The sequence below is a fragment of the Anabrus simplex genome, chromosome X (genome assembly GCF_040414725.1).
Source record: "Anabrus simplex isolate iqAnaSimp1 chromosome X, ASM4041472v1, whole genome shotgun sequence".
NCBI lineage: Eukaryota > Metazoa > Arthropoda > Insecta > Orthoptera > Tettigoniidae > Anabrus > Anabrus simplex.
This window is the reverse complement of record NC_090279.1, coordinates 187,508,010-187,526,539: the sequence shown is the minus strand read 5'-3', so window position 1 is coordinate 187,526,539 and position 18,530 is coordinate 187,508,010. Positions and strand designations below refer to the sequence as shown.

General features: G+C 40.3%; 1 protein-coding gene across 1 annotated transcript in view; it reads left to right on the top strand.

Moving 5' to 3' along the window:
• Positions 1-17,790, top strand: part of Lztr1 (Leucine zipper like transcription regulator 1) — a 108,859-nt gene extending 91,069 nt beyond the window's left edge. The window contains exons 9-13 of the mRNA XM_067158676.2: positions 1,142-1,206; positions 7,552-7,828; positions 8,418-8,599; positions 13,939-14,223; positions 17,253-17,790. Of these exons, the coding sequence (XP_067014777.1) occupies positions 1,142-1,206; positions 7,552-7,828; positions 8,418-8,599; positions 13,939-14,223; positions 17,253-17,387 (944 nt within the window). The 3' untranslated portion in view covers positions 17,388-17,790. The remainder of the gene's footprint in view (positions 1-1,141; positions 1,207-7,551; positions 7,829-8,417; positions 8,600-13,938; positions 14,224-17,252) is intronic.
• The last annotated feature ends 740 nt before the right edge of the window (positions 17,791-18,530 follow it).

Below are 18,530 nucleotides of genomic sequence, written 5' to 3'. Positions count from 1 at the left end.
CTAACCCATGGAACTTTTCAGCAGGAGGGCAGAAAAAGGTGCTTGAGGTTGAAAATTTTTTTTGGAGTAAATGCGAAAGAATTAACTGTAAGTCTGGCTCTTGAACACCTGAAGGCACTTGGAGAAACTGCATTCCTGTGGGTTCTCTCCCGTGTTGGACTGGAGGGAAATGAAATAGAAGATTCATTGGCTAAGAAAGGCTCCAACGTACAGTACATATAAAGGATACACCACTGCGGATACGTTCACGTAAAAACCTCTTGGTACAGAAGGCAACATTGATATACTAGAAAGCAGTTACTGAATAGTCTGTCTCAAATAAAATTAGAAGAATCCCCATGAAAAGTAGGAAGAAAACAAGGGAAGACCCAGGACACAAGCATCAGGACAGGACACAACTCTCTTGATGTGCATTTAAGAAGAATGGGCATTTTTCTGTCTAGTAAGTGTCTGCTATTCTGTATTTTTTTAATTGTACGGTTTATAGTGCTGGCTTGTGTCCAAGGCCATGTTCGGCTCACCGGGTGCAGGTCGTTCTATGTGACTACTATGGGCGACATGTGCACCAGGATGATTATAATACTGAAGGGAGAGAGAGAAGCCTGGTATTGGCACATAGCTTACTCCTTTCGAATAGCACTAAAGGGTCTGCTCAAAGCTTAACTTCTCCATCTGACAGGTCTAGCAATTAGAAATTGTATACCACCACCTCTCCTACCCTATTGGCCAACATTCTGATGATGAAAACTTTTTCCACCAACGGGACTCAAACCAGCTAACCACGGTGTCAGACCATACAGACTTGACACCTACACAGTCATGACTACCAGATGGGTTGCTATTTTATAATCTGTCCAGAACTTGAAAACTATCTGAAATATCAGCAGACTCGACTGGGATATCGGATCCTTGATAATGAGCTATGACTTCTTTACATCTACCACACGAATGATATAATTGTGAATCCGAGAATTAAAAAATGGCACGTAGCTAGTGTGTTCATGTATTGACATAATAATAATAATAATAATAATAATAATAATAATGATAATGATGATAATGATAATAATAATAATAATAATAATAATAATAATAATAATAATAATAATCTGTGCTCATTGTAATGTTTTGTCTGTTGCAGTTGAGGACCCAATATGCAATCGCATTGTTCTTCTTATGATGGATGTCTACAGGCTGGCTGTACAGGTTAGTGCATGGAATTTAACCTTTAAAACTTGTATAAGGATTGTCGACATTGTGTTCTACTAATACCAATATATTTGGTCCATTATTGGACATTATAAATTTTCCAGCTAACTCATTCCTGGTTGCCAGCGTCTCTTCCAGTGTGCCAAGTTGGGCTCGTCATCTCTTTTTCAAAAATTGATACCTGGCCATCATCTCTCATAGTGCATTGGCACACTGGGGCAAGATGCTAGCAACCAGGAAGCTGGAAAATTTAAATGTCCAATAATGGACCAACTATATTGGATAAGTTTACTCATTCGGAACGAATATTTCAGGTTTCCTATGGGAATCAACATCTTTATTATTGTGGTCTACTGACATTCTTTGCCATATGATGGATTATTTACTAACAATATGTTGGTTGGATGTTTGCTACATTGTTCTCATTGGATAGCAATTGCCTGCTTCCTTTTTAAAGCATTTTTTTCTCCCAGTCACAGTGCTTTTCGTCAACTGAATTCTCCATTTGTCCGGACCGTCATGTTATTTTCTAGTATGAGATGAGGGGGCGGAGATATTTATTACTGAAGTGTAGTGAAAGTTTTACATTACATGTTCTTGTAGTTATGTTTTAACCTCAATAAGCGTGGATAAGAAGCTGAAAGAAGGAAACCGAGTGAGTTGACTGGTTAGGACTGTGCAGCTGTGAGCTTGCATTTGGGAGATACCTGGTTCGAAACCTACTCTCAGCAGCCCTGAAGATGTTGGTTTCTTTTTTTTTTTTGCTAGTGGCTTTTACGTCGCACTGACCCAGATAGGTCTTATGGTGACGATTGGTACAGCCCCGGCATTTGCCACGGAATACCATCTTCAGGGCTACTGACAGTGGGATTTGAGCCCGCTGTCTCCCGGTTGCAAGCTCACAGCCGTGCGCCCCAAACCGCATGGCCAACTCGCCCGGTCAAGAAGATGGTTTTCTGTGGTTTCCCACTTTCACACCAGGCAACTGATAGGGCTGTACGTTAATTAAGGCCACAGCCGCTTCTTTCCCACTCCTAGCCCTTTCCTACCCTATTATTGCCGTAAGACCTATCTGTATTGTTGCAACATAAAGCAAATTGTAAAATATGTATATATATTTACAAAAATAAATGAAAATGACATTGCCAATGGCTCTGTCTTGGGCTTGTTTGATTTCATGGTCATTGTTCTGGTCTTTGGATCGCAAGGTTTCAGGTTCAGTTCCTGGACGAATTGTGGAAGTTTAATTGCTATGGTTATGTCTTATGGCTAGGTGTTAGTTCTGTCCCCGAGCTTTCTGCAACGTACCTTCCATGCGTGAAAGTGATCCTAGACAGCAAGTCTTGCAGCAGCTGTGTTCGCAAGGAAAAAAGGTCAGAAGTGGGGTGAGGGTTCACGTGGTTCGTAGTGAGCGAGGATATTTTTAAGGTTTGGTGGATACTAGAATGTGACTCAAGTTTCTGAGAAAATGATCTCCCACTCTCATAGGAGAGATCTTCATATCTCATTTACACCCAGCTATATCAAACCACATTCAGTGAAGGTCAGTGTGAAACATTTACTCCAGTCCTCCCACACTTTTGCCTTTAGACATTGTGAAGTTGGACATAAGATGGTGCTCAGGTGCAGGGAAGCACCCATATTGACATAATCTCTCATTTTTCCTGTTCGTATGTCTCTCTTAACTTTTGCACTGCTTACCTCATCTACTTATAAACAATTGTCAGCTGGTTCATATTCTGTCCTCCACTAAAAAAGGCTGAAGTCAAAAATTTATCTACTTTTTTTTTGAGTTATTTTGTATATGTTTATCGGCTAAATTACTGCTCTCTAGCTGTCCCCTATTTATAAATATATACAGGATGGTCAGAAACAATGTGAACTGGATCACAGGCTGGTCATACTGATAAATAATATCCAAAAAAATCGATATCTTGCACCGTTGTCAGTTTACCAGCTGTTGGCCAATCAGATCTCTTTGCAGGTGAATTCAAATGGGTTTTACCATGCGATGCTGCAAAATCTGCACGTGACGTAAGACCAGCTTGAGAGCTAAGCTGAGAAATCAGTATCAAACATGAACACACCTTGGCTTTCAACCGCCATCAACTGTAGCGTACTTGCAGTGGCACGATGCTGTCAGCTCAGAGGTCTGTGTTCAAATCCCTCCTGTGACAAAGTTTTTCCTTCAATTTAAAAAAAAAAAAAAAAAAAAAAAAAAAAAAAAAAAAAGAGCTCGATTAGCTGCAGTCGCTTAAGTGCGGCCGGTATCCAGTATTCGGGAGATAGTAGGTTCGAACCCCACTGTCGGCAGCCCTGAAAATGGTTTTCCGTGGTTTCCCATTTTCACACCAGGCAAATGCTGGGGCTGTACCTTAATTAAGGCCACGGCCGCTTCCTTCCCACTCCTAGCCCTTTCCTGTTGCATCGTCGCTGTAAGACCTATCTGTGTCGGTGCGATGTAAAACAATTAGCAACAACAACAATTTTTTTAAAAAATGTAATTTTAAAGATTTTATTTAAGATGGACAATTCTTGTATTTTTATTTATAACGTGTTTGATAGTATCTTGTTAGTATGTACTCGAATCAAGTTTGCAGATACTTGGTGTACTTCGGGTTCGCTGATTACGAGAATGATTGTGGTTCTCAAAACATGTATGAGAGATTAATTAATATGGATTAAACAGTTTTTTTTATTGGTATTGACAAGGCGGACACATAAATTACCACTGATTTATCTAATAATCACAACACTGAAAAAATTCTGTGTGGACCAAATTAAACCATTATGGTTAAAATAATACATTCCGAAAGAGACAATGCGGTCTGGAGGATTTGAGGTTCCTCCAGGCGGGCTAGTTGGTGAGCCCACTCTATTTATCGGTGTAAATCCTAAGGTCACTGTCAGCACAGGATGCTGCTTGGATTGTCGGCGGCGGTGGAGAAGGCTGCTTCTTCCTTCTTGCCATCCTCCATAGATGTTCTGTAACCTACTCCCGTGGGTGGGGGACGCAGCTGAAGAATACAGCCACCCCTGCCTGTTGTAAGATGCGACTAAAAGGGGCGACCAAGGGATGATGGATTTGGAACCATGAGATTACCTGAGATTATTACCATTATGTTAGGAACACCATGGGTCGAAGTTACTTGTGATTAGTACCATTGTGAGGAACACCATAGGTCTGTGATTAGTATCATTTGGGGAGGAGCATCATGGGTTTATATTACCTGTCATTAGTACCATTATGTGAGGAACACCATGGTTCTATGTTGCCTGTGATTTGTACCATGGGTCTGGGCAGTGCCTTTGATTATACCATTTTATGAGAAACATCATGGATATACTTTACCAGTGATTACCATTATGAGAGGCCGGTCACCTAGATTTTGGATCCCTTTGGACAACGAATATCTCAGAAAATAAGGCATTGCGAATTGGATCCACTGGTTGTTTTGGATGTATGGTCATTTTTCAACATTATTTATTTTAGATTGTAGTCAGTGAAATTATCGTTATCGCTTTATTTCGTTGCACCTCTTACCATTAGAGGCTGATGACCTAGCTGTTGGGCCCTTTTAAACAACAGAGATCATCATATGTTCTGGAACCAGATGCTCCACCATGAACTCCGCCGACGAACTCCTGCTGTTGCTGCCTCATCCTTTTCTGGTACTGGATTGCTCTGGCCATGTCCTGGCATCACTTGGAAGCAGACACCCGCTTCCTGCCTTTATCGGCTGTGCCCTCCCTGACAAACCTCATTGGTACCAGGGCAGAATCCACCATCCGCATGAAGCCCCGATGGATTTGACTTCCATGCTTAAGTGCGGTTGTCAACACACTCCGTGCAACCCGGTGAGAACGCCCTCATCACCTGGTCATTGGTTGAAGCCATGTTCCTCTGGTTCCTGCAATAAATGGAAGAAATACTACATAAGACATAGAGAGCAACTCTTTAATCCTCCTGATGAGATGGGGGATATCGTATTTCTCTCTATTATTATAGGAACACCATCACTGACAACCAAAGAGCAGCCAGGTCCGACAGGATGAAGAAGTTTTGGGGCGGAAGAAGAAGCTGAAAAGCTGACTCTGTTTAATACTGTTAGGCTTTAATATATATGACTGATTAAAGTGCTCCAATGGGGGTGGAAAAAAAAAAAAGTCTTCATGTTCCCATTAGCCTATGGTCCATGGACACAATAAGATTAGAAATGTACCTGCTTTGCTTTAATTAAACAGATAAATACCCCTGATACATATCAGTTCTGAGCCGACTGTTGAATGGCAGCTGAAGGGAATGCACGTGCCTGCATCTGCAGGCTCCGCAAGGAGACTGCGACACCACCAAGGAAGATCGGCGGGAGGCCAAAGCACGACACTGAGCTCCGATCCAGCATCGTGAACATACAGAGTTATGTGAAAGGTGAAGCCTATCAAGAAGGGTTATAGCCTGTCCCAGGTTAAGAATGCCCAGATGTTGTGAGAGACTTGTAAATAGACACCAAGTAGTGGAGTGTGATCGTTCTCGGTGGAATATAGTTGTGTGTACTAACACTAGATTGGTAAACCATGTACAAATGACGTGTCCATCATGAATAGCGCATTCCCACTACCTGATGATATAGATGTTGATTCCCATAGGGAATCTGAAATATTTGTTCCGAATGAGTAAATTTATAATAACGGACCTACTATATTGGTATTATATTCCCACTACCTCCCTCTCATCATTATTGCTTGTACGGCTGGAAGTGCGTTCGCTAATCAGTTGTGACCTCAGACTGCACCAGTGCTCCCATCAGTACATCTCTGCTCTTTGCCCATCGAAATTCAGCACATAAATATGATGTACGCTAACAATGCATGTAAATTTCTGCACGTCTTTTTGACATATCTCTACTAGTAATGGATCTTCTCTTGACCTACATTTTATATGTAGTAGTGGGAGATAATGACAGGCCATTGCAGGAAGAGGGAGCAACAGGAGGAAGAGACAGGGACAATCTCCACATTTTCATACACGGCCCTCTTTGAACAGTACGGGCTCTTTCCTCTTCAATTGCAGTTCTTCTACATTCATCTGTTCTTGGCCTGCTACAAGCTTGTTTCTGCTTCCCACGAGGGCAGGTATCAACACTCATTGAGGGGCCATATTGACAGATCTTCAGTTCGTCTCTTTAAATATTATATATCTCAATTGGATGCTTGTTAGTTCCTATTTAATAATCATTAATTGCACATTATCACACCTTCTTCAGACTTTATCTTAAAGGGGAGGAGGCACTTGATAGAACTCCATAAGCAACCAGCAGCTCCATAGCAAACACAAAGGTTGTTCATCCCTTTGATGAAAATGAAGATGAAGGTGTTTGTAAAGAATTCATTTGGACAAGAAGATGGGCCAACTTTGACTTCAGCTTACTAGGGTAGGAACAGAAGAAGTACTGTGATGACTACGTACTGCTCCTGCACCAAGCCCATATGCGTTGAACATCAAAAGAGGCAATGCCCTGCTTGTTCCAGCTGATGACAACCAAGTATCTGATACCCTGCATCTTGTGAATTATTGAGTGGTTTACGTGGTTAAGTGTATTTTATCATAATTTTCATTTCCCCTTGTCCAGCTCCTGCCACGACTGGGTGTTGATGGTACTTCTCTACTATTCCTCTTCAGTAGTTTTATTCCATTCTAGTCTTCTTTTTCTTATACTGTTCCTGACAGAGTCTATCCGTCTTGCTCTGGGCCCTCTGGCTTAGCCTCCAACACTTGTTTTGTATTCTTCCCTCCTCCATCCTTACAACATGTCCAAACCATCTCAATTTATTCTTCTCCATCCTGTCACTCAGTTTAAGTGTATTTATGCTTTTCTATTGTTGAGGCAACAAAAAACAAATTGATGGTTCCTTTCGTGTTGTTTGTTTTCAGTGGCTAATTTGGCATATTCTCTTAAGTTTTGTGCACTGTTGTGTGAAACTAAGTTCCTTTTATATTGCGACAAGTGACAGGTAATTTTTGTAATTACTGTATAGATAACTTTGACGTGTATTTATGTGATCATTTATCTGAATCTCCTTTGATACATCACCTTTATGTATGTCTACTAATATAGGGCTAATTGTATCATCATAGAATTTAATTAGATCAATAAAACACATAGTTTTTTATTTGTAACCATATCCTGGACATTATTGAAAGTGAAAACAATTTTTGATATCATTAAGGGGAAAGAGTTATTTTAGGTGAACATTTTATCTGACTCATCCTGCGTATGATGTTCTTGTTAGCTTTCTCACCTGAGCATTGTCTTCCTAACTGCTGTTGTATTATTGTGTTAGTTCCACATGCGTCGCTTGGAACAGCTGTGTGTGCAGTACCTGGAAGCCACCATCAACTGTCGAAATGTGTTGGAAGCCCTCCATAACGCTTCTCAGCTGAAGTTGTATTTCATCAAGGAGTTCTGTCTTAAGTTTATCGTCAAGGAGACCAACTACACCCAAATAGTGATGAGTAAGGAGTTCGAGACCCTCGATCAGCCACTGATGGTGGAAATTATCCGACGTCGGCAGTCGCCCCATATCCGCGCACTACTGGAGCCTCAGTTTGATAATACAGGTAAGCACATGTTCTGTATCATAATTACCAACTATTTGAGGAATTTATACACTTTATCAATGTACAGTACAACCCGCTAATCCAAGCTAATTGGAGCTGTGGTCTGTTTGCACTTGGAAAAGTTCATATTTTCCAGAAAAAAGATATTACACAGTTACAGTAATAGCAGTCATAAGACACCTTAATGCTTTAGTTCTGTATACCAGATGAAAATTACTGACTTTTCTAGGCAAGTGGAGGTTACCATGTTTTCATACCAATGTGTACGTTACCCAGAAGAAAATACAGTCCACCGAGTGAGCTGGCTGTACAGTTAGGGTTGCATAGCTGAGAGCTTGCATCCAGAAGATAGTGGGTTCGAATCCCACCGGTGGCAGCCCTGAAGATGGTTTTCCATGGTTTCCCATTTTTCACAGCAGGCAAATGCTGGGGCTATACCTTAATTAAGGCCATGAACACTTCCACTTCATTCGCACTCCTGGCCCTTTCCTATCTGTGTTGCTGCAACATCAAGCAGAATGTAAATTCAAACTATTATGCTAGGAGATTTTCCCTGAATGTGAAATAATGTATGTTTGTGTTATTTCAGCTGGCACCACTCTGGAACAAGACATGGAGACATTTCTGAAAGTGGCAGGCAAGGAATTCTGTGACATCACTCTCATGTTGGACGGCACCCCCATTCCAGTCCATAAGGCGGTGCTTGCAGCTCGTTGCAGTTACTTTGAGGCCATGTTCCGGTCCTTCATGCCTGATGATAATGTTGTTCAGGTAAACTCATGTTCTTTCTTGGATTTGGAAAAGTTCATATATCTGGAAAAAAGATATTACACAGTTACAGTAATAGCAGCCATAAGACACCGTAGTAGCTTTAGTTCTGTATGCAGACTGTGTGGAACATTTCTAGAGTGACGTATCTACAAATAAATCCATATTCATTATTGTGTTGGTCTGCCTTTTACCTACAATTTTTGCTCTACAGAACACAGATAAAGGTACTACATTAACCCATCCAAGTCTTAGGAAATGGCCACATTTTTGACTGTGGAATCACACTTAATTTGTCTGCCAGTAGTTTGTGTGTAGCTGTCACCACAATACTAAATGATGAAGATAATTAATTCATATTTTGCATTCATGCCGTTGAAAGGTATGACTTGCCCATTCTTCACTCTTTAAGTCACTGCTGGCTGCGGTACAAATATTTTGTTAGAAATAATTTCAAAAAGAGCGGATCTGTGGTATCTAAAAACATCGCAAGTTCTGGCGGTGGGTGAACACTAAATTTTTCATAAGTATTTCTGAAATAGAGTTGTATCCATTCAATGGAGATATATATATAAAAGGATTAATGTCTATGTTCTCCAATTTCCTATCGCTACGGCTCTATTGTGTCACCAGCCGCGAGCGTTGGAAGGACCTAGTGTGGCATTTTTACACTCTCTTTCTTCAGTACTCCTCACACTCGAATAATTTTTACTGTTGCTGTCACAAACCTCGAACTCGGATTCATTTACCAAAAGGTAATTATTGCCCCTAATTGCCATCTAAAACATTGTCTACGAGCGCATTCAAACTCTCGTCATTATCATGATGCCGATTCTACTGGGTAGTTAATACTGAATACCAATGAAAATAAACTGTTGTTCAAATCTCAGTGTCGCACAGAAATACAGAACAGCACTGTTTATCAAAAGTACATGTCTATAGTTCCTTACAGTGTGTATCTTGAGAACTTATATTGAAAAGGGAATCTAATATACGAAGATAAGGTCGACACTGCATCATTGCGAGCTGAGCATGTAATTTGATTCATGCGCCAAAACAGTGCACGCGACCACAGCTCATCAAATAATGCGAATGTGTTAAAATATACATTGACACGTTAGAAGACATAGAATACCTAGAATAGCCTAGAAAGGCTCCTTCTGTGGATCAGTGGTAAAGCGTCAGCCTCTGAATCGCACAATTGAGACTTAAAACCCGGCCTGCAGAGGGAGTTCAAATTTTGAAAGCTGAAAAGAAGTCTTTCTGTCATTCCATGTTGTACGATATCAGCATTTTAAATGATACCTGGTGACACATTTGGTGTTTACCAGACAAATTTAATACAGCTCATTAATAAGTCGCCCAGCACAGTTTTGGCTTCTTTGCCATCTTTTATAGCAAAATGAAGTGTTAATTTTAACACACACATGCTGAATGGCTCTGATCAAAATACCTATACTGTAAAATGGGGTAAAACAGCCACTTTTTTGTGTATTTTAAAATTTTAAACATGGAATACTTCCTCTAATTTTTGGAAAAAAAAAATTATATAAGTTTTCTGCCGTGTTTGTTCTTCTTTGTTATGTTTATACATAATAGTAATTGTTATTTAGTAACTTCAGCCATCGTATAACTCAAGAAACGAAGTTTCCTCCGACTTAATGTTACTTCGGCAACCGTCAACATTTTTAAAAACTTGCAGAATGCCGAATATCAATAATCAGCAATCAAATTAAAACGATTCATGGTAAAACAGACGTATAGTGATCAAATTTTCGTGATATTTGCAACAACTCACGTTTTCTCCAAACAGGAAACAAGTTTATTTAACTTAAGCTCACAGGAATTGAATGATATAAAAGATTGTATTATGTTGCATAACTATTTTTAATGGCATGAAAGATAATCAAGATAGCAAAATCATATTCTCTCGAGTCCAATTTATGAAGAAAAAAACCACTCTTAGATTATCCGTAATACACTGGTACTCTACATTAAAAAACGTGAACTTCCAATTTCCTCACAGCATCATCTTTCTGGACTTCACATTCATCATCACTAACTGGGAAAGTGAAGAACACGTCCTTTCCAGCTTTCTTCCTCAAAAAGTTCACTACCAAGTGCTCTCCAGTTTCTTTCTTCTCCGACATAAAATGGCTGAATTTTGTCCTTGGAAACTTTTACAAGTACGAAATTTGCTATTTCATAATTATCAGTCCCATCTACTTACATTTTCAAACTTGCTGCTGCAAAGTTCATAATTTTCTTCAAGCTGCTCATGTTCATCTTGGAGTTGCTCTGATATGTGGTTTACCGAGCTCGATAGCTGCAGTCGCTTAAGTGCGGCCAGTATCCAGTATTCGGGAGATAGTAGGTTCGAACCCCACTGTCAGCAGCCCTGAAAATGGATTCCCGTGGTTTCCCATTTTCACACCAGGCAAATGCTGGGGCTGTACCTTAATTAAGGCCACGGCCGCTTCCTTCCCAGTCCTAGCCCTTTCCTGTCCCATCGTCACCGTAAGACCTATCTGTGATGTAGATGTTGATTCCCATAGGGAATCTAAAATATTTGTCCTGAATGAGTAAATTTATAATACCTATCTATGTCAGTGCGACGTAAAGCGACTAGCAAAAAAAAATAAAAATATGTGGTTTGTGGTTACACTTCATCCAGGCCTCGCATTCAGTCGTTTTCCTTTGAATCTGGAATTATTCTCTCCTAGTCGAGATGTCTTCAGGAGATTTGTGAATGATTCGCTCCATGACTTTTCCGAACTGTGATTTTCGGTAAAGTCAGGACGTCTTTTTAGGACAGCATCTCTATTTAGAAGAAAGAGTCCTGCAACTGTGAAGCCATATTTCAGGCTAGCTTTCAACCTTTCATCCCTTATATCTTCCAGGGCCTCCTTGAAATCTCTTGGAAATTCTGTTTTAGGCAGTCAACTCCTTCCTGAAAACAAACACCAGAGATAAAAGATAAATAAAAAATCTCTGTTAGAATACCTCGGCGAGGTATAAAAGAAGCAATGCATATGAGCGTCAACACAAATCTCAGCTAAAAGAATGCATGGACGTCCTAGTTTTCCTGTGTGCTTCTAGTACAGCTTGTCTTGCAGGGTTGATGTGGAACAACATATTTCTCCGAGGCTTGCAGAACCGTTATTGTGCCTTTCTTTACCTCTTCTAATGCATTCTTTAGGTAAATAGGATTGTAATTACAGTACCCACGACCGAGCTCGATAGCTGCAGTTGCTTGAGTGCGGCCAGTATCCAGTATTCGGGAGATAGGTGATTCGAACCCCACTGTCGACAGCCCTGAAGATGGTTTTCCGTGGTTTCCCATTTTCACACCAGGCAAATGCTGGGGCTGTACCTTAATTAAGGCCATGGCCACTTCCTTCCCAGTCGTAGCCCTTTCCTGTCCCATCGTTGCCATAAGACCTATCTGTGTCGGTGCGACGTAAAGCCAATAGAAAAAAAATACCCACGGCCGCCTAAAATTTTTTGGATCTTCTTGGCATGGCTGAAGTTACCCTGGAAAAGAACAACTTTTAGCACAAAACTATTCCATGAAAAACCTATTTGAATAAAATGCATCAAATTGAGTTGATCAGTTACCAGACATACTTGCTTTCTAACACCATAAACCGTAGAGAATCAAATGCTGGGGCTGTAGAACAGTTTGTTTTCCAATGTTACCCTACAAAACAATAGTCGGTGCTGCAAAACAAATCGCCTGACTCAACAATAAGCCCGCCTATATTCTCTGAACTAGCGAGTGTTGATAGAGTATTCTAACGTATGCGTATTTCAGTTGTTGCAAATGATTCGTCTTTTATAATATAGGGGCCAGGAGAAAATCAGTTTTGCCATGCGTCAGTGGTTGAATTTACCCTGGATGGCCGAAATTATTCCATTTTACGGTACACAGTAACTGAGGTCATATTATTATTATTATTATTATTATTATTATTATTATCATCATCATCACCATCATCATCATTGAATCATGCTAACTCGACATTCCGTCTAACTCAAGAACATGACGAGCACTATTTTTTCTTCATCGCTAAATTATATTTTTGCTAGTCGAGCAGAAAATTATCTTTGAGTCCTGCTAACTTGACAAATGCAAGAGGAGAAAAGTATGCCAGTGGGATGATTCATGGAACATATGAAAATGGTGACGGGTTCTGTTCTTTTAGTGGAAATTGCAGTCTACCCCATTACCCCCTTCCAGAACTTGCTGGTGAAATTAAGGTAGCCCCTGTCAATCAACGCTCACATTCCTTTCTATTCTTGTTAACCATTAGCAGGCTTGACTGAAGACTGTTCCATATTGTAAGCTGAACTTCGAGGTAATTATTGATACGTTTCTCACTTACATCCAGGCTAACAAGTCTTGTGTTGTGTGTGCAATTGGAAATGTCGAATGAGAAAAAAAGAAAACAAATTAACTTGACAGTGGAAACGAAACTGGATGCCGTACAGAGACTGGACAAAGGGGAAAGTGTTCATAAAGTTGCCATGCGTTTGGATGTTGGACGAACTACTGTAATAGGGTGGAAAAACAAAGAGGTTCGAAATCGGAATCTTGATGTGTGAAAAGAGCCTATACTGATAGTTTAAGTGAAAGGTGGCAAATATATTATGATAGGAATAAACAACCATGGAGTTAGGAGAACACAGCGTGCATCCGGGAGATAGTGGGTTCAAACCCCACTCGGCAGCCCTAAAGATGGTTTTCTGTGGTTCGCATTTTCAGTCCAGGCAAATGCTAGGGCTGTACCTTAATTAAGGCCACGGTCACTTCCTTCCCACTCCTAGCCCTTTCCTATCCCATTGTCGCCGTTAGACCCATCTGTGCCGGTGCGACGTAAAAGAAAATAGCATTCTACCTTTAGTCACCAGCTGCATTAAAAAAAGTTATTAAATGTTATTTTGCAACACTGCTTTTTGCCATATTACTTTTACTTCTCTTCCTGTGTATATTTCCTTATGACCAAGCGAGTGGCCGCGTGGTTTGGATCATGTAGCTGTCAGCTCACATGCGGCAGATAGTGGGTTCAAATCCCACTGTCGGCAGCCCTGAAGATGGTTTTCTGTGGTTTCCCATTTTCAGTCCAGGCAAATGCTGGGGCTGTACCTTTGATTAAGGGCACGGTCGCTTCCTTCCCGCTCCTAGTCCTTTGCTATCGCATCGTTGCCATAAGACCTGTCCGTGTCGGTGCGACGTAAAGCAAATAATTGTTTAAAATTTTTTTTTTTCTTTATGCCCTTATACTTTTGTCACATTCCTTAGTTTCACCATGAGTTACTATGTTTGAAAATGCATGTTACAGATCCAGATTGGGGACATAATTCCATCACGCCAGTCTTTTGATTCTCTCCTGCGTTACATATACTACGCTGACGTTGACATGCCACCAGAGGACTCGCTGTACCTCTTCAGTGCCCCGTACTTCTATGGCTTTACCAACAACAGGCTTCAGGCCTTCTGCAAGCAGAACCTCGAGATGAACATCACCTTCGAGAACGTGATCCAGATCCTGGAAGCCGCAGACCGCATGCAAGCTACAGACATGAAGAAGTATGCTCTCAACCTGATAGTCCATCATTTCTCTAAGGTATGTGTTGGATTTTTTCTAGTATATAAATATTCAAAATATTTCTCTCCTTTGTGACTCATACGGAATGATTAAGTGTTAAGATTTGCATTTGGAGTTTTACACTTGATGTGATAACCCTGTAATCATTTGGCTAATAGTAGACAACTAGGATAGTGATCCCCATTCGCACCAAGATCCTTCTTCCTCTTCAGTTCTCTCCTGGGTCAGGATTTGAATCAAGGACCTTCATTGTAGCCTGTATCTCCACCACTCTAGTACAGGGTGGGCAAAATAAAATTTGGCCGGAAAATGTTTATAAGACTGAGGCAGAATTGACGCTTGTTAATGAACAGAACTGACCATCACAGGAAATGCTGGAAACCGTTATTTCAATACACCAATTTGTTTATTTTCAAATTTTCTGCGGTCATCAAATGCCTTCTGTCTGTTAGGATGTTGTTGTCTATAAAGAAAAAGACCTTCCATTTCACATGAAATCACTGGTGCGAATTTCATATAATGAATGATACTGGAAGATAAGTTCTCATTTTCAGGGAGTTGCATCCAATACGTTTCATACTTTTACTTTGTGTCTTTCTCCGTAGTAGCAGCGACATGTCATTGACCCACTCTTCACACTGCACTGTTACATCTTAAAAGGGATGTACAGGCCATCAACATAGCTAAGGGATGCGATTCTTTGACAGAATACTTCACTTTCAGTTATTAATTAATTATTTTCAGATGTTAGAGACGTAAAGGCTTTTTAAACAAGTCCTTAATTAAAAGACTTAAATCGATGTAAAATTAGTGAAAAGAGAATTGTGTTTTCTTTCAAATGCACAATAGCCTTCAAAATATTTAAAATGTGTAACACGTATCAAAATATTTATTATGCATCGAAATATGTAACTTTTAAACTCTGGTCCTTTTAGTGTGATTTGCCAACATTTTAGCTTTTCTTGTAACTATATAGGCTATATGGGAACAGAATATGTAATTACATATAATCCGGGCTCTAGTCATTATGTGTGACTGAGTGAGAGGGGCAGTGACCAGTTGAATGAAACACAAAATGATGCTCACAATAAAACAGTGCGTGTTCATTGTCGAGTGTTATGCGAAGCGCAGTTTATGGAAAACCTGTGCAGAACTATTTGCAGAAGAGTTGAAGACTGGAAGTATTTTAGCAAAACCTCCAGCAAAGTCTGCAGTGCAAAACTTAGTGGTAAAATGGCACGAAACGGGCTCTGTAGTGAATAAAAACCATAACTATCCGAAAAGATTTTGAACACCAGAAAATACTGCTTGACTGAAGGAAATACTGGAACGAAGACTGACAAAATCTCAATGCCGTTTATCATTGCAAGTGGGAATTAAGAGATCGTTGTGTTAAAAAAATTATCACATAAGTTATGAATTTCATTATGGTCTCTCTTCTATACTCGCTTCTACTGTATCCATCCATCTCTTTCAAGGCCTTTCTTGTGGTCTCTTTCCTGGGGGTTTCTTCTGTAGGAACGTTCAGCAGAACTTAGTTTTGGCAACACCCCACCTATAGCGTAGTACCAACATATTTCTCACAAGGGAAGTGTTTTTCAGCCGTGCTTAATAAGACAAACGTATGCTTCAGAAGCAATTAGAGCTATAAACATGTTCCACAATGCTAGGAGAAGGTGCAGTGAAATGGCTCAAATTATAGAAGTAAAACATAATATTAAAGGTATATATTGGGTAAGCAGGAGAAGACAGACAAAAATTACTCATTCATCATCCTCCTTTCCCCTTATCCAGTCCGGCTCCTTGGCTAAATGGTTAGCATGCTAAGGTTTTGTCACAAGGGTCCCGGGTTTGATTCCTGGCAGAGTCAAGAATTTAACCATAATTGGTTAATTCCACTGGCACTGGGGCTGGGTGTATGCAACATCTTCATCATCATCATCATCATCATCATCACCACCACCACCACGACGCGCAGGTCGCCTACGGGCGTAAAATTAAAAGACCTGCCTCTAGCAAGCCGAACCTGTCCTCGGACACTCCCGGCACTAAAAGCCATACACCATTTCATTTCCCCTTATCCAGCTCCTGCCAGGTCGGTGTATTTATGGCATTTCTCCACCTTCCTCTCCCCTTCCACCATTTTGTCTCAGTCCAGGTTTCTTCTTTGCACCCTTCTCTTTATTGAATTGATCCACTTTTTTCTAGGTCTCCCTCTCTCTTTCCCTTGAACTTCATTTCCAGCATCTGTTTTGGTATTCTTTCCTCCTCCATCCTTCGTACATGTCCAAACCACCTTAGTTTACTCCTATCAATTCTCTTAGTTAGGTTTTCCTTTCTGATCTCCTTTCTCACATTTTCTTTCTCAATGTGTCTTTCCTATCACACTTCTTAGGTATTTCATTTTATTGGCTTGAATTCTACTCTCCTCCCTACTTGTCCTTGTCCAGGTCTCAACCGCGTAAGTCAATATGGGTGGATAATACAGTTTGTAAATTACCTCTTTACACTTCCTTATTCCAGTCAAGGATTCTTACACTCTGGTAGAATGCATTGCCCTGTTACACCCTCTTGCTAATCTCCATGTCCAACCTTGTATTCTGCATTAATTACTTCCTAGGTATTTGAAACTGTCAACATTTTCAAGGTTTTTGACCACCAATTTTCACAATGCTTTTCCGTTGTCTTTCTCCTCTCCATACCGGGCGAGTTGGCCATGCGGTTAGGGTCGCACAGCTGTGAGCTTGCATCCGGGAGACAGTGGGTTCGAACCTCTGAATATGGTTTTCCATGGTTTCCCATTTTCACTCCAGGCTGTACCTTAATTAAGGCCACGGCCGCTTCCTTCCCACTCCTAGGCCTTTCTTGTCCCATCATCACCATAAGTCCTATCTGTGTCAGTGCGACGTAAAGCAAATAGCCGGCTCTCCTCTTCATTTCACTATGGTCTTGCTTTTGTCTTCACTGATTTTCATACCATACTTTTCAATTTTCTTGTTCAGGATGTATGTATGTAATTGTTTTGGCAACTCTTGTTTGTGTTCCAGGTGGCACGTCTGCCCAGGATGCGTGCTCTCAGCCGTGAACTACTGCTGGACATCCTGGACGCCCTGGCCGATGACATGAGCGACTCTAAGATGTGTCAGGACATGACGAGTATCAGTCTGAACAGCGAGTCTTGAGTGACCAACAAGTTCGTCGTTGCCACCAACTGCCAGCTGAGTGCAGTTCACTGTCTAGCATTGAGTCTGTTCTTCCTTCAATGTTCATTCCACTGGATATCGTAGGTTGTTCCATGTTGTCCCTGGATGTGATGTTGACCAAAATAATATAAACTGCATGTAAATGTGTTTCAACACACTTTGTAGTTTGATGGGTTGAAGAGATCTCTCCCAAGCTGAGATAAAGCTTGAATCTGATGCAGAGAGAGTAAGGCGGCCTTGTTGTGGGTTTGATGAATGACTTGTCACAAACAGTAGAATCCCTTCTTGTATTACTAGCCAAGGTTCCAAAGTATAAATATACATTTTAGGGCTATTGGACAGAAAATTGATGTTCCTAATTTCACAACTGATTGTAAAGTACAGTAAGAGTCTGCTAAATAAGAGTCCATAATGACAAGAAGTTATTTTGTATGAGTGAATCCTTGTCATAGATGAATTTATTTATAGTATTTATTGGCTTGTACAGCAAATGCTGCAAGGTACCTGAGCAAAACTGCAGTCTGTCTTTGCAATCTAGTTATTGCCACCATGCGGTTTTCTAGAAAACTGTTAAAATTTTAAGGATTTGCCCTTCATTAAAATATATTTTAGCCCTGTTCTAGCGTTTTTGCCAATGGACCTTATTTTGTTGAAAATTTAACGTTTAAAATCTATCCTAAAACTTTTGTAGTCTTATTCCCGCAGATATTTCTGACTTGTCTCTGTGGCGTAGTCGCTAGCGCGTTGGCATTAGGAACTGAAGTTTCAGAGTTTGAATCCGACCTTGATCTATTTTTTCTTTGTTTTTTGTTTTGACTCCATGTTTTTGGTACAATATTCAATTTTTTAGATTACATCAAATATTTTATTATTTGTTGTTGCTTTTTCTGTTTGCAATAGTAATAAATATTTATATTACTGTTTACATAATTTACAATGTTTGTCACATTTTCACTGTTTGTCTGACAATGAATTGCTTGAACTTGACTCATGGCAGCATTGGAACTGAAGCATTTTGCAACAACGAGCAAATTTAATAAATGCAGGTGCAGAGTAAAAATAACACCTTGACCTCATTACTTCATGCAGAAAGCAAATTTTAAAAAATCAAGGTCGGATTCA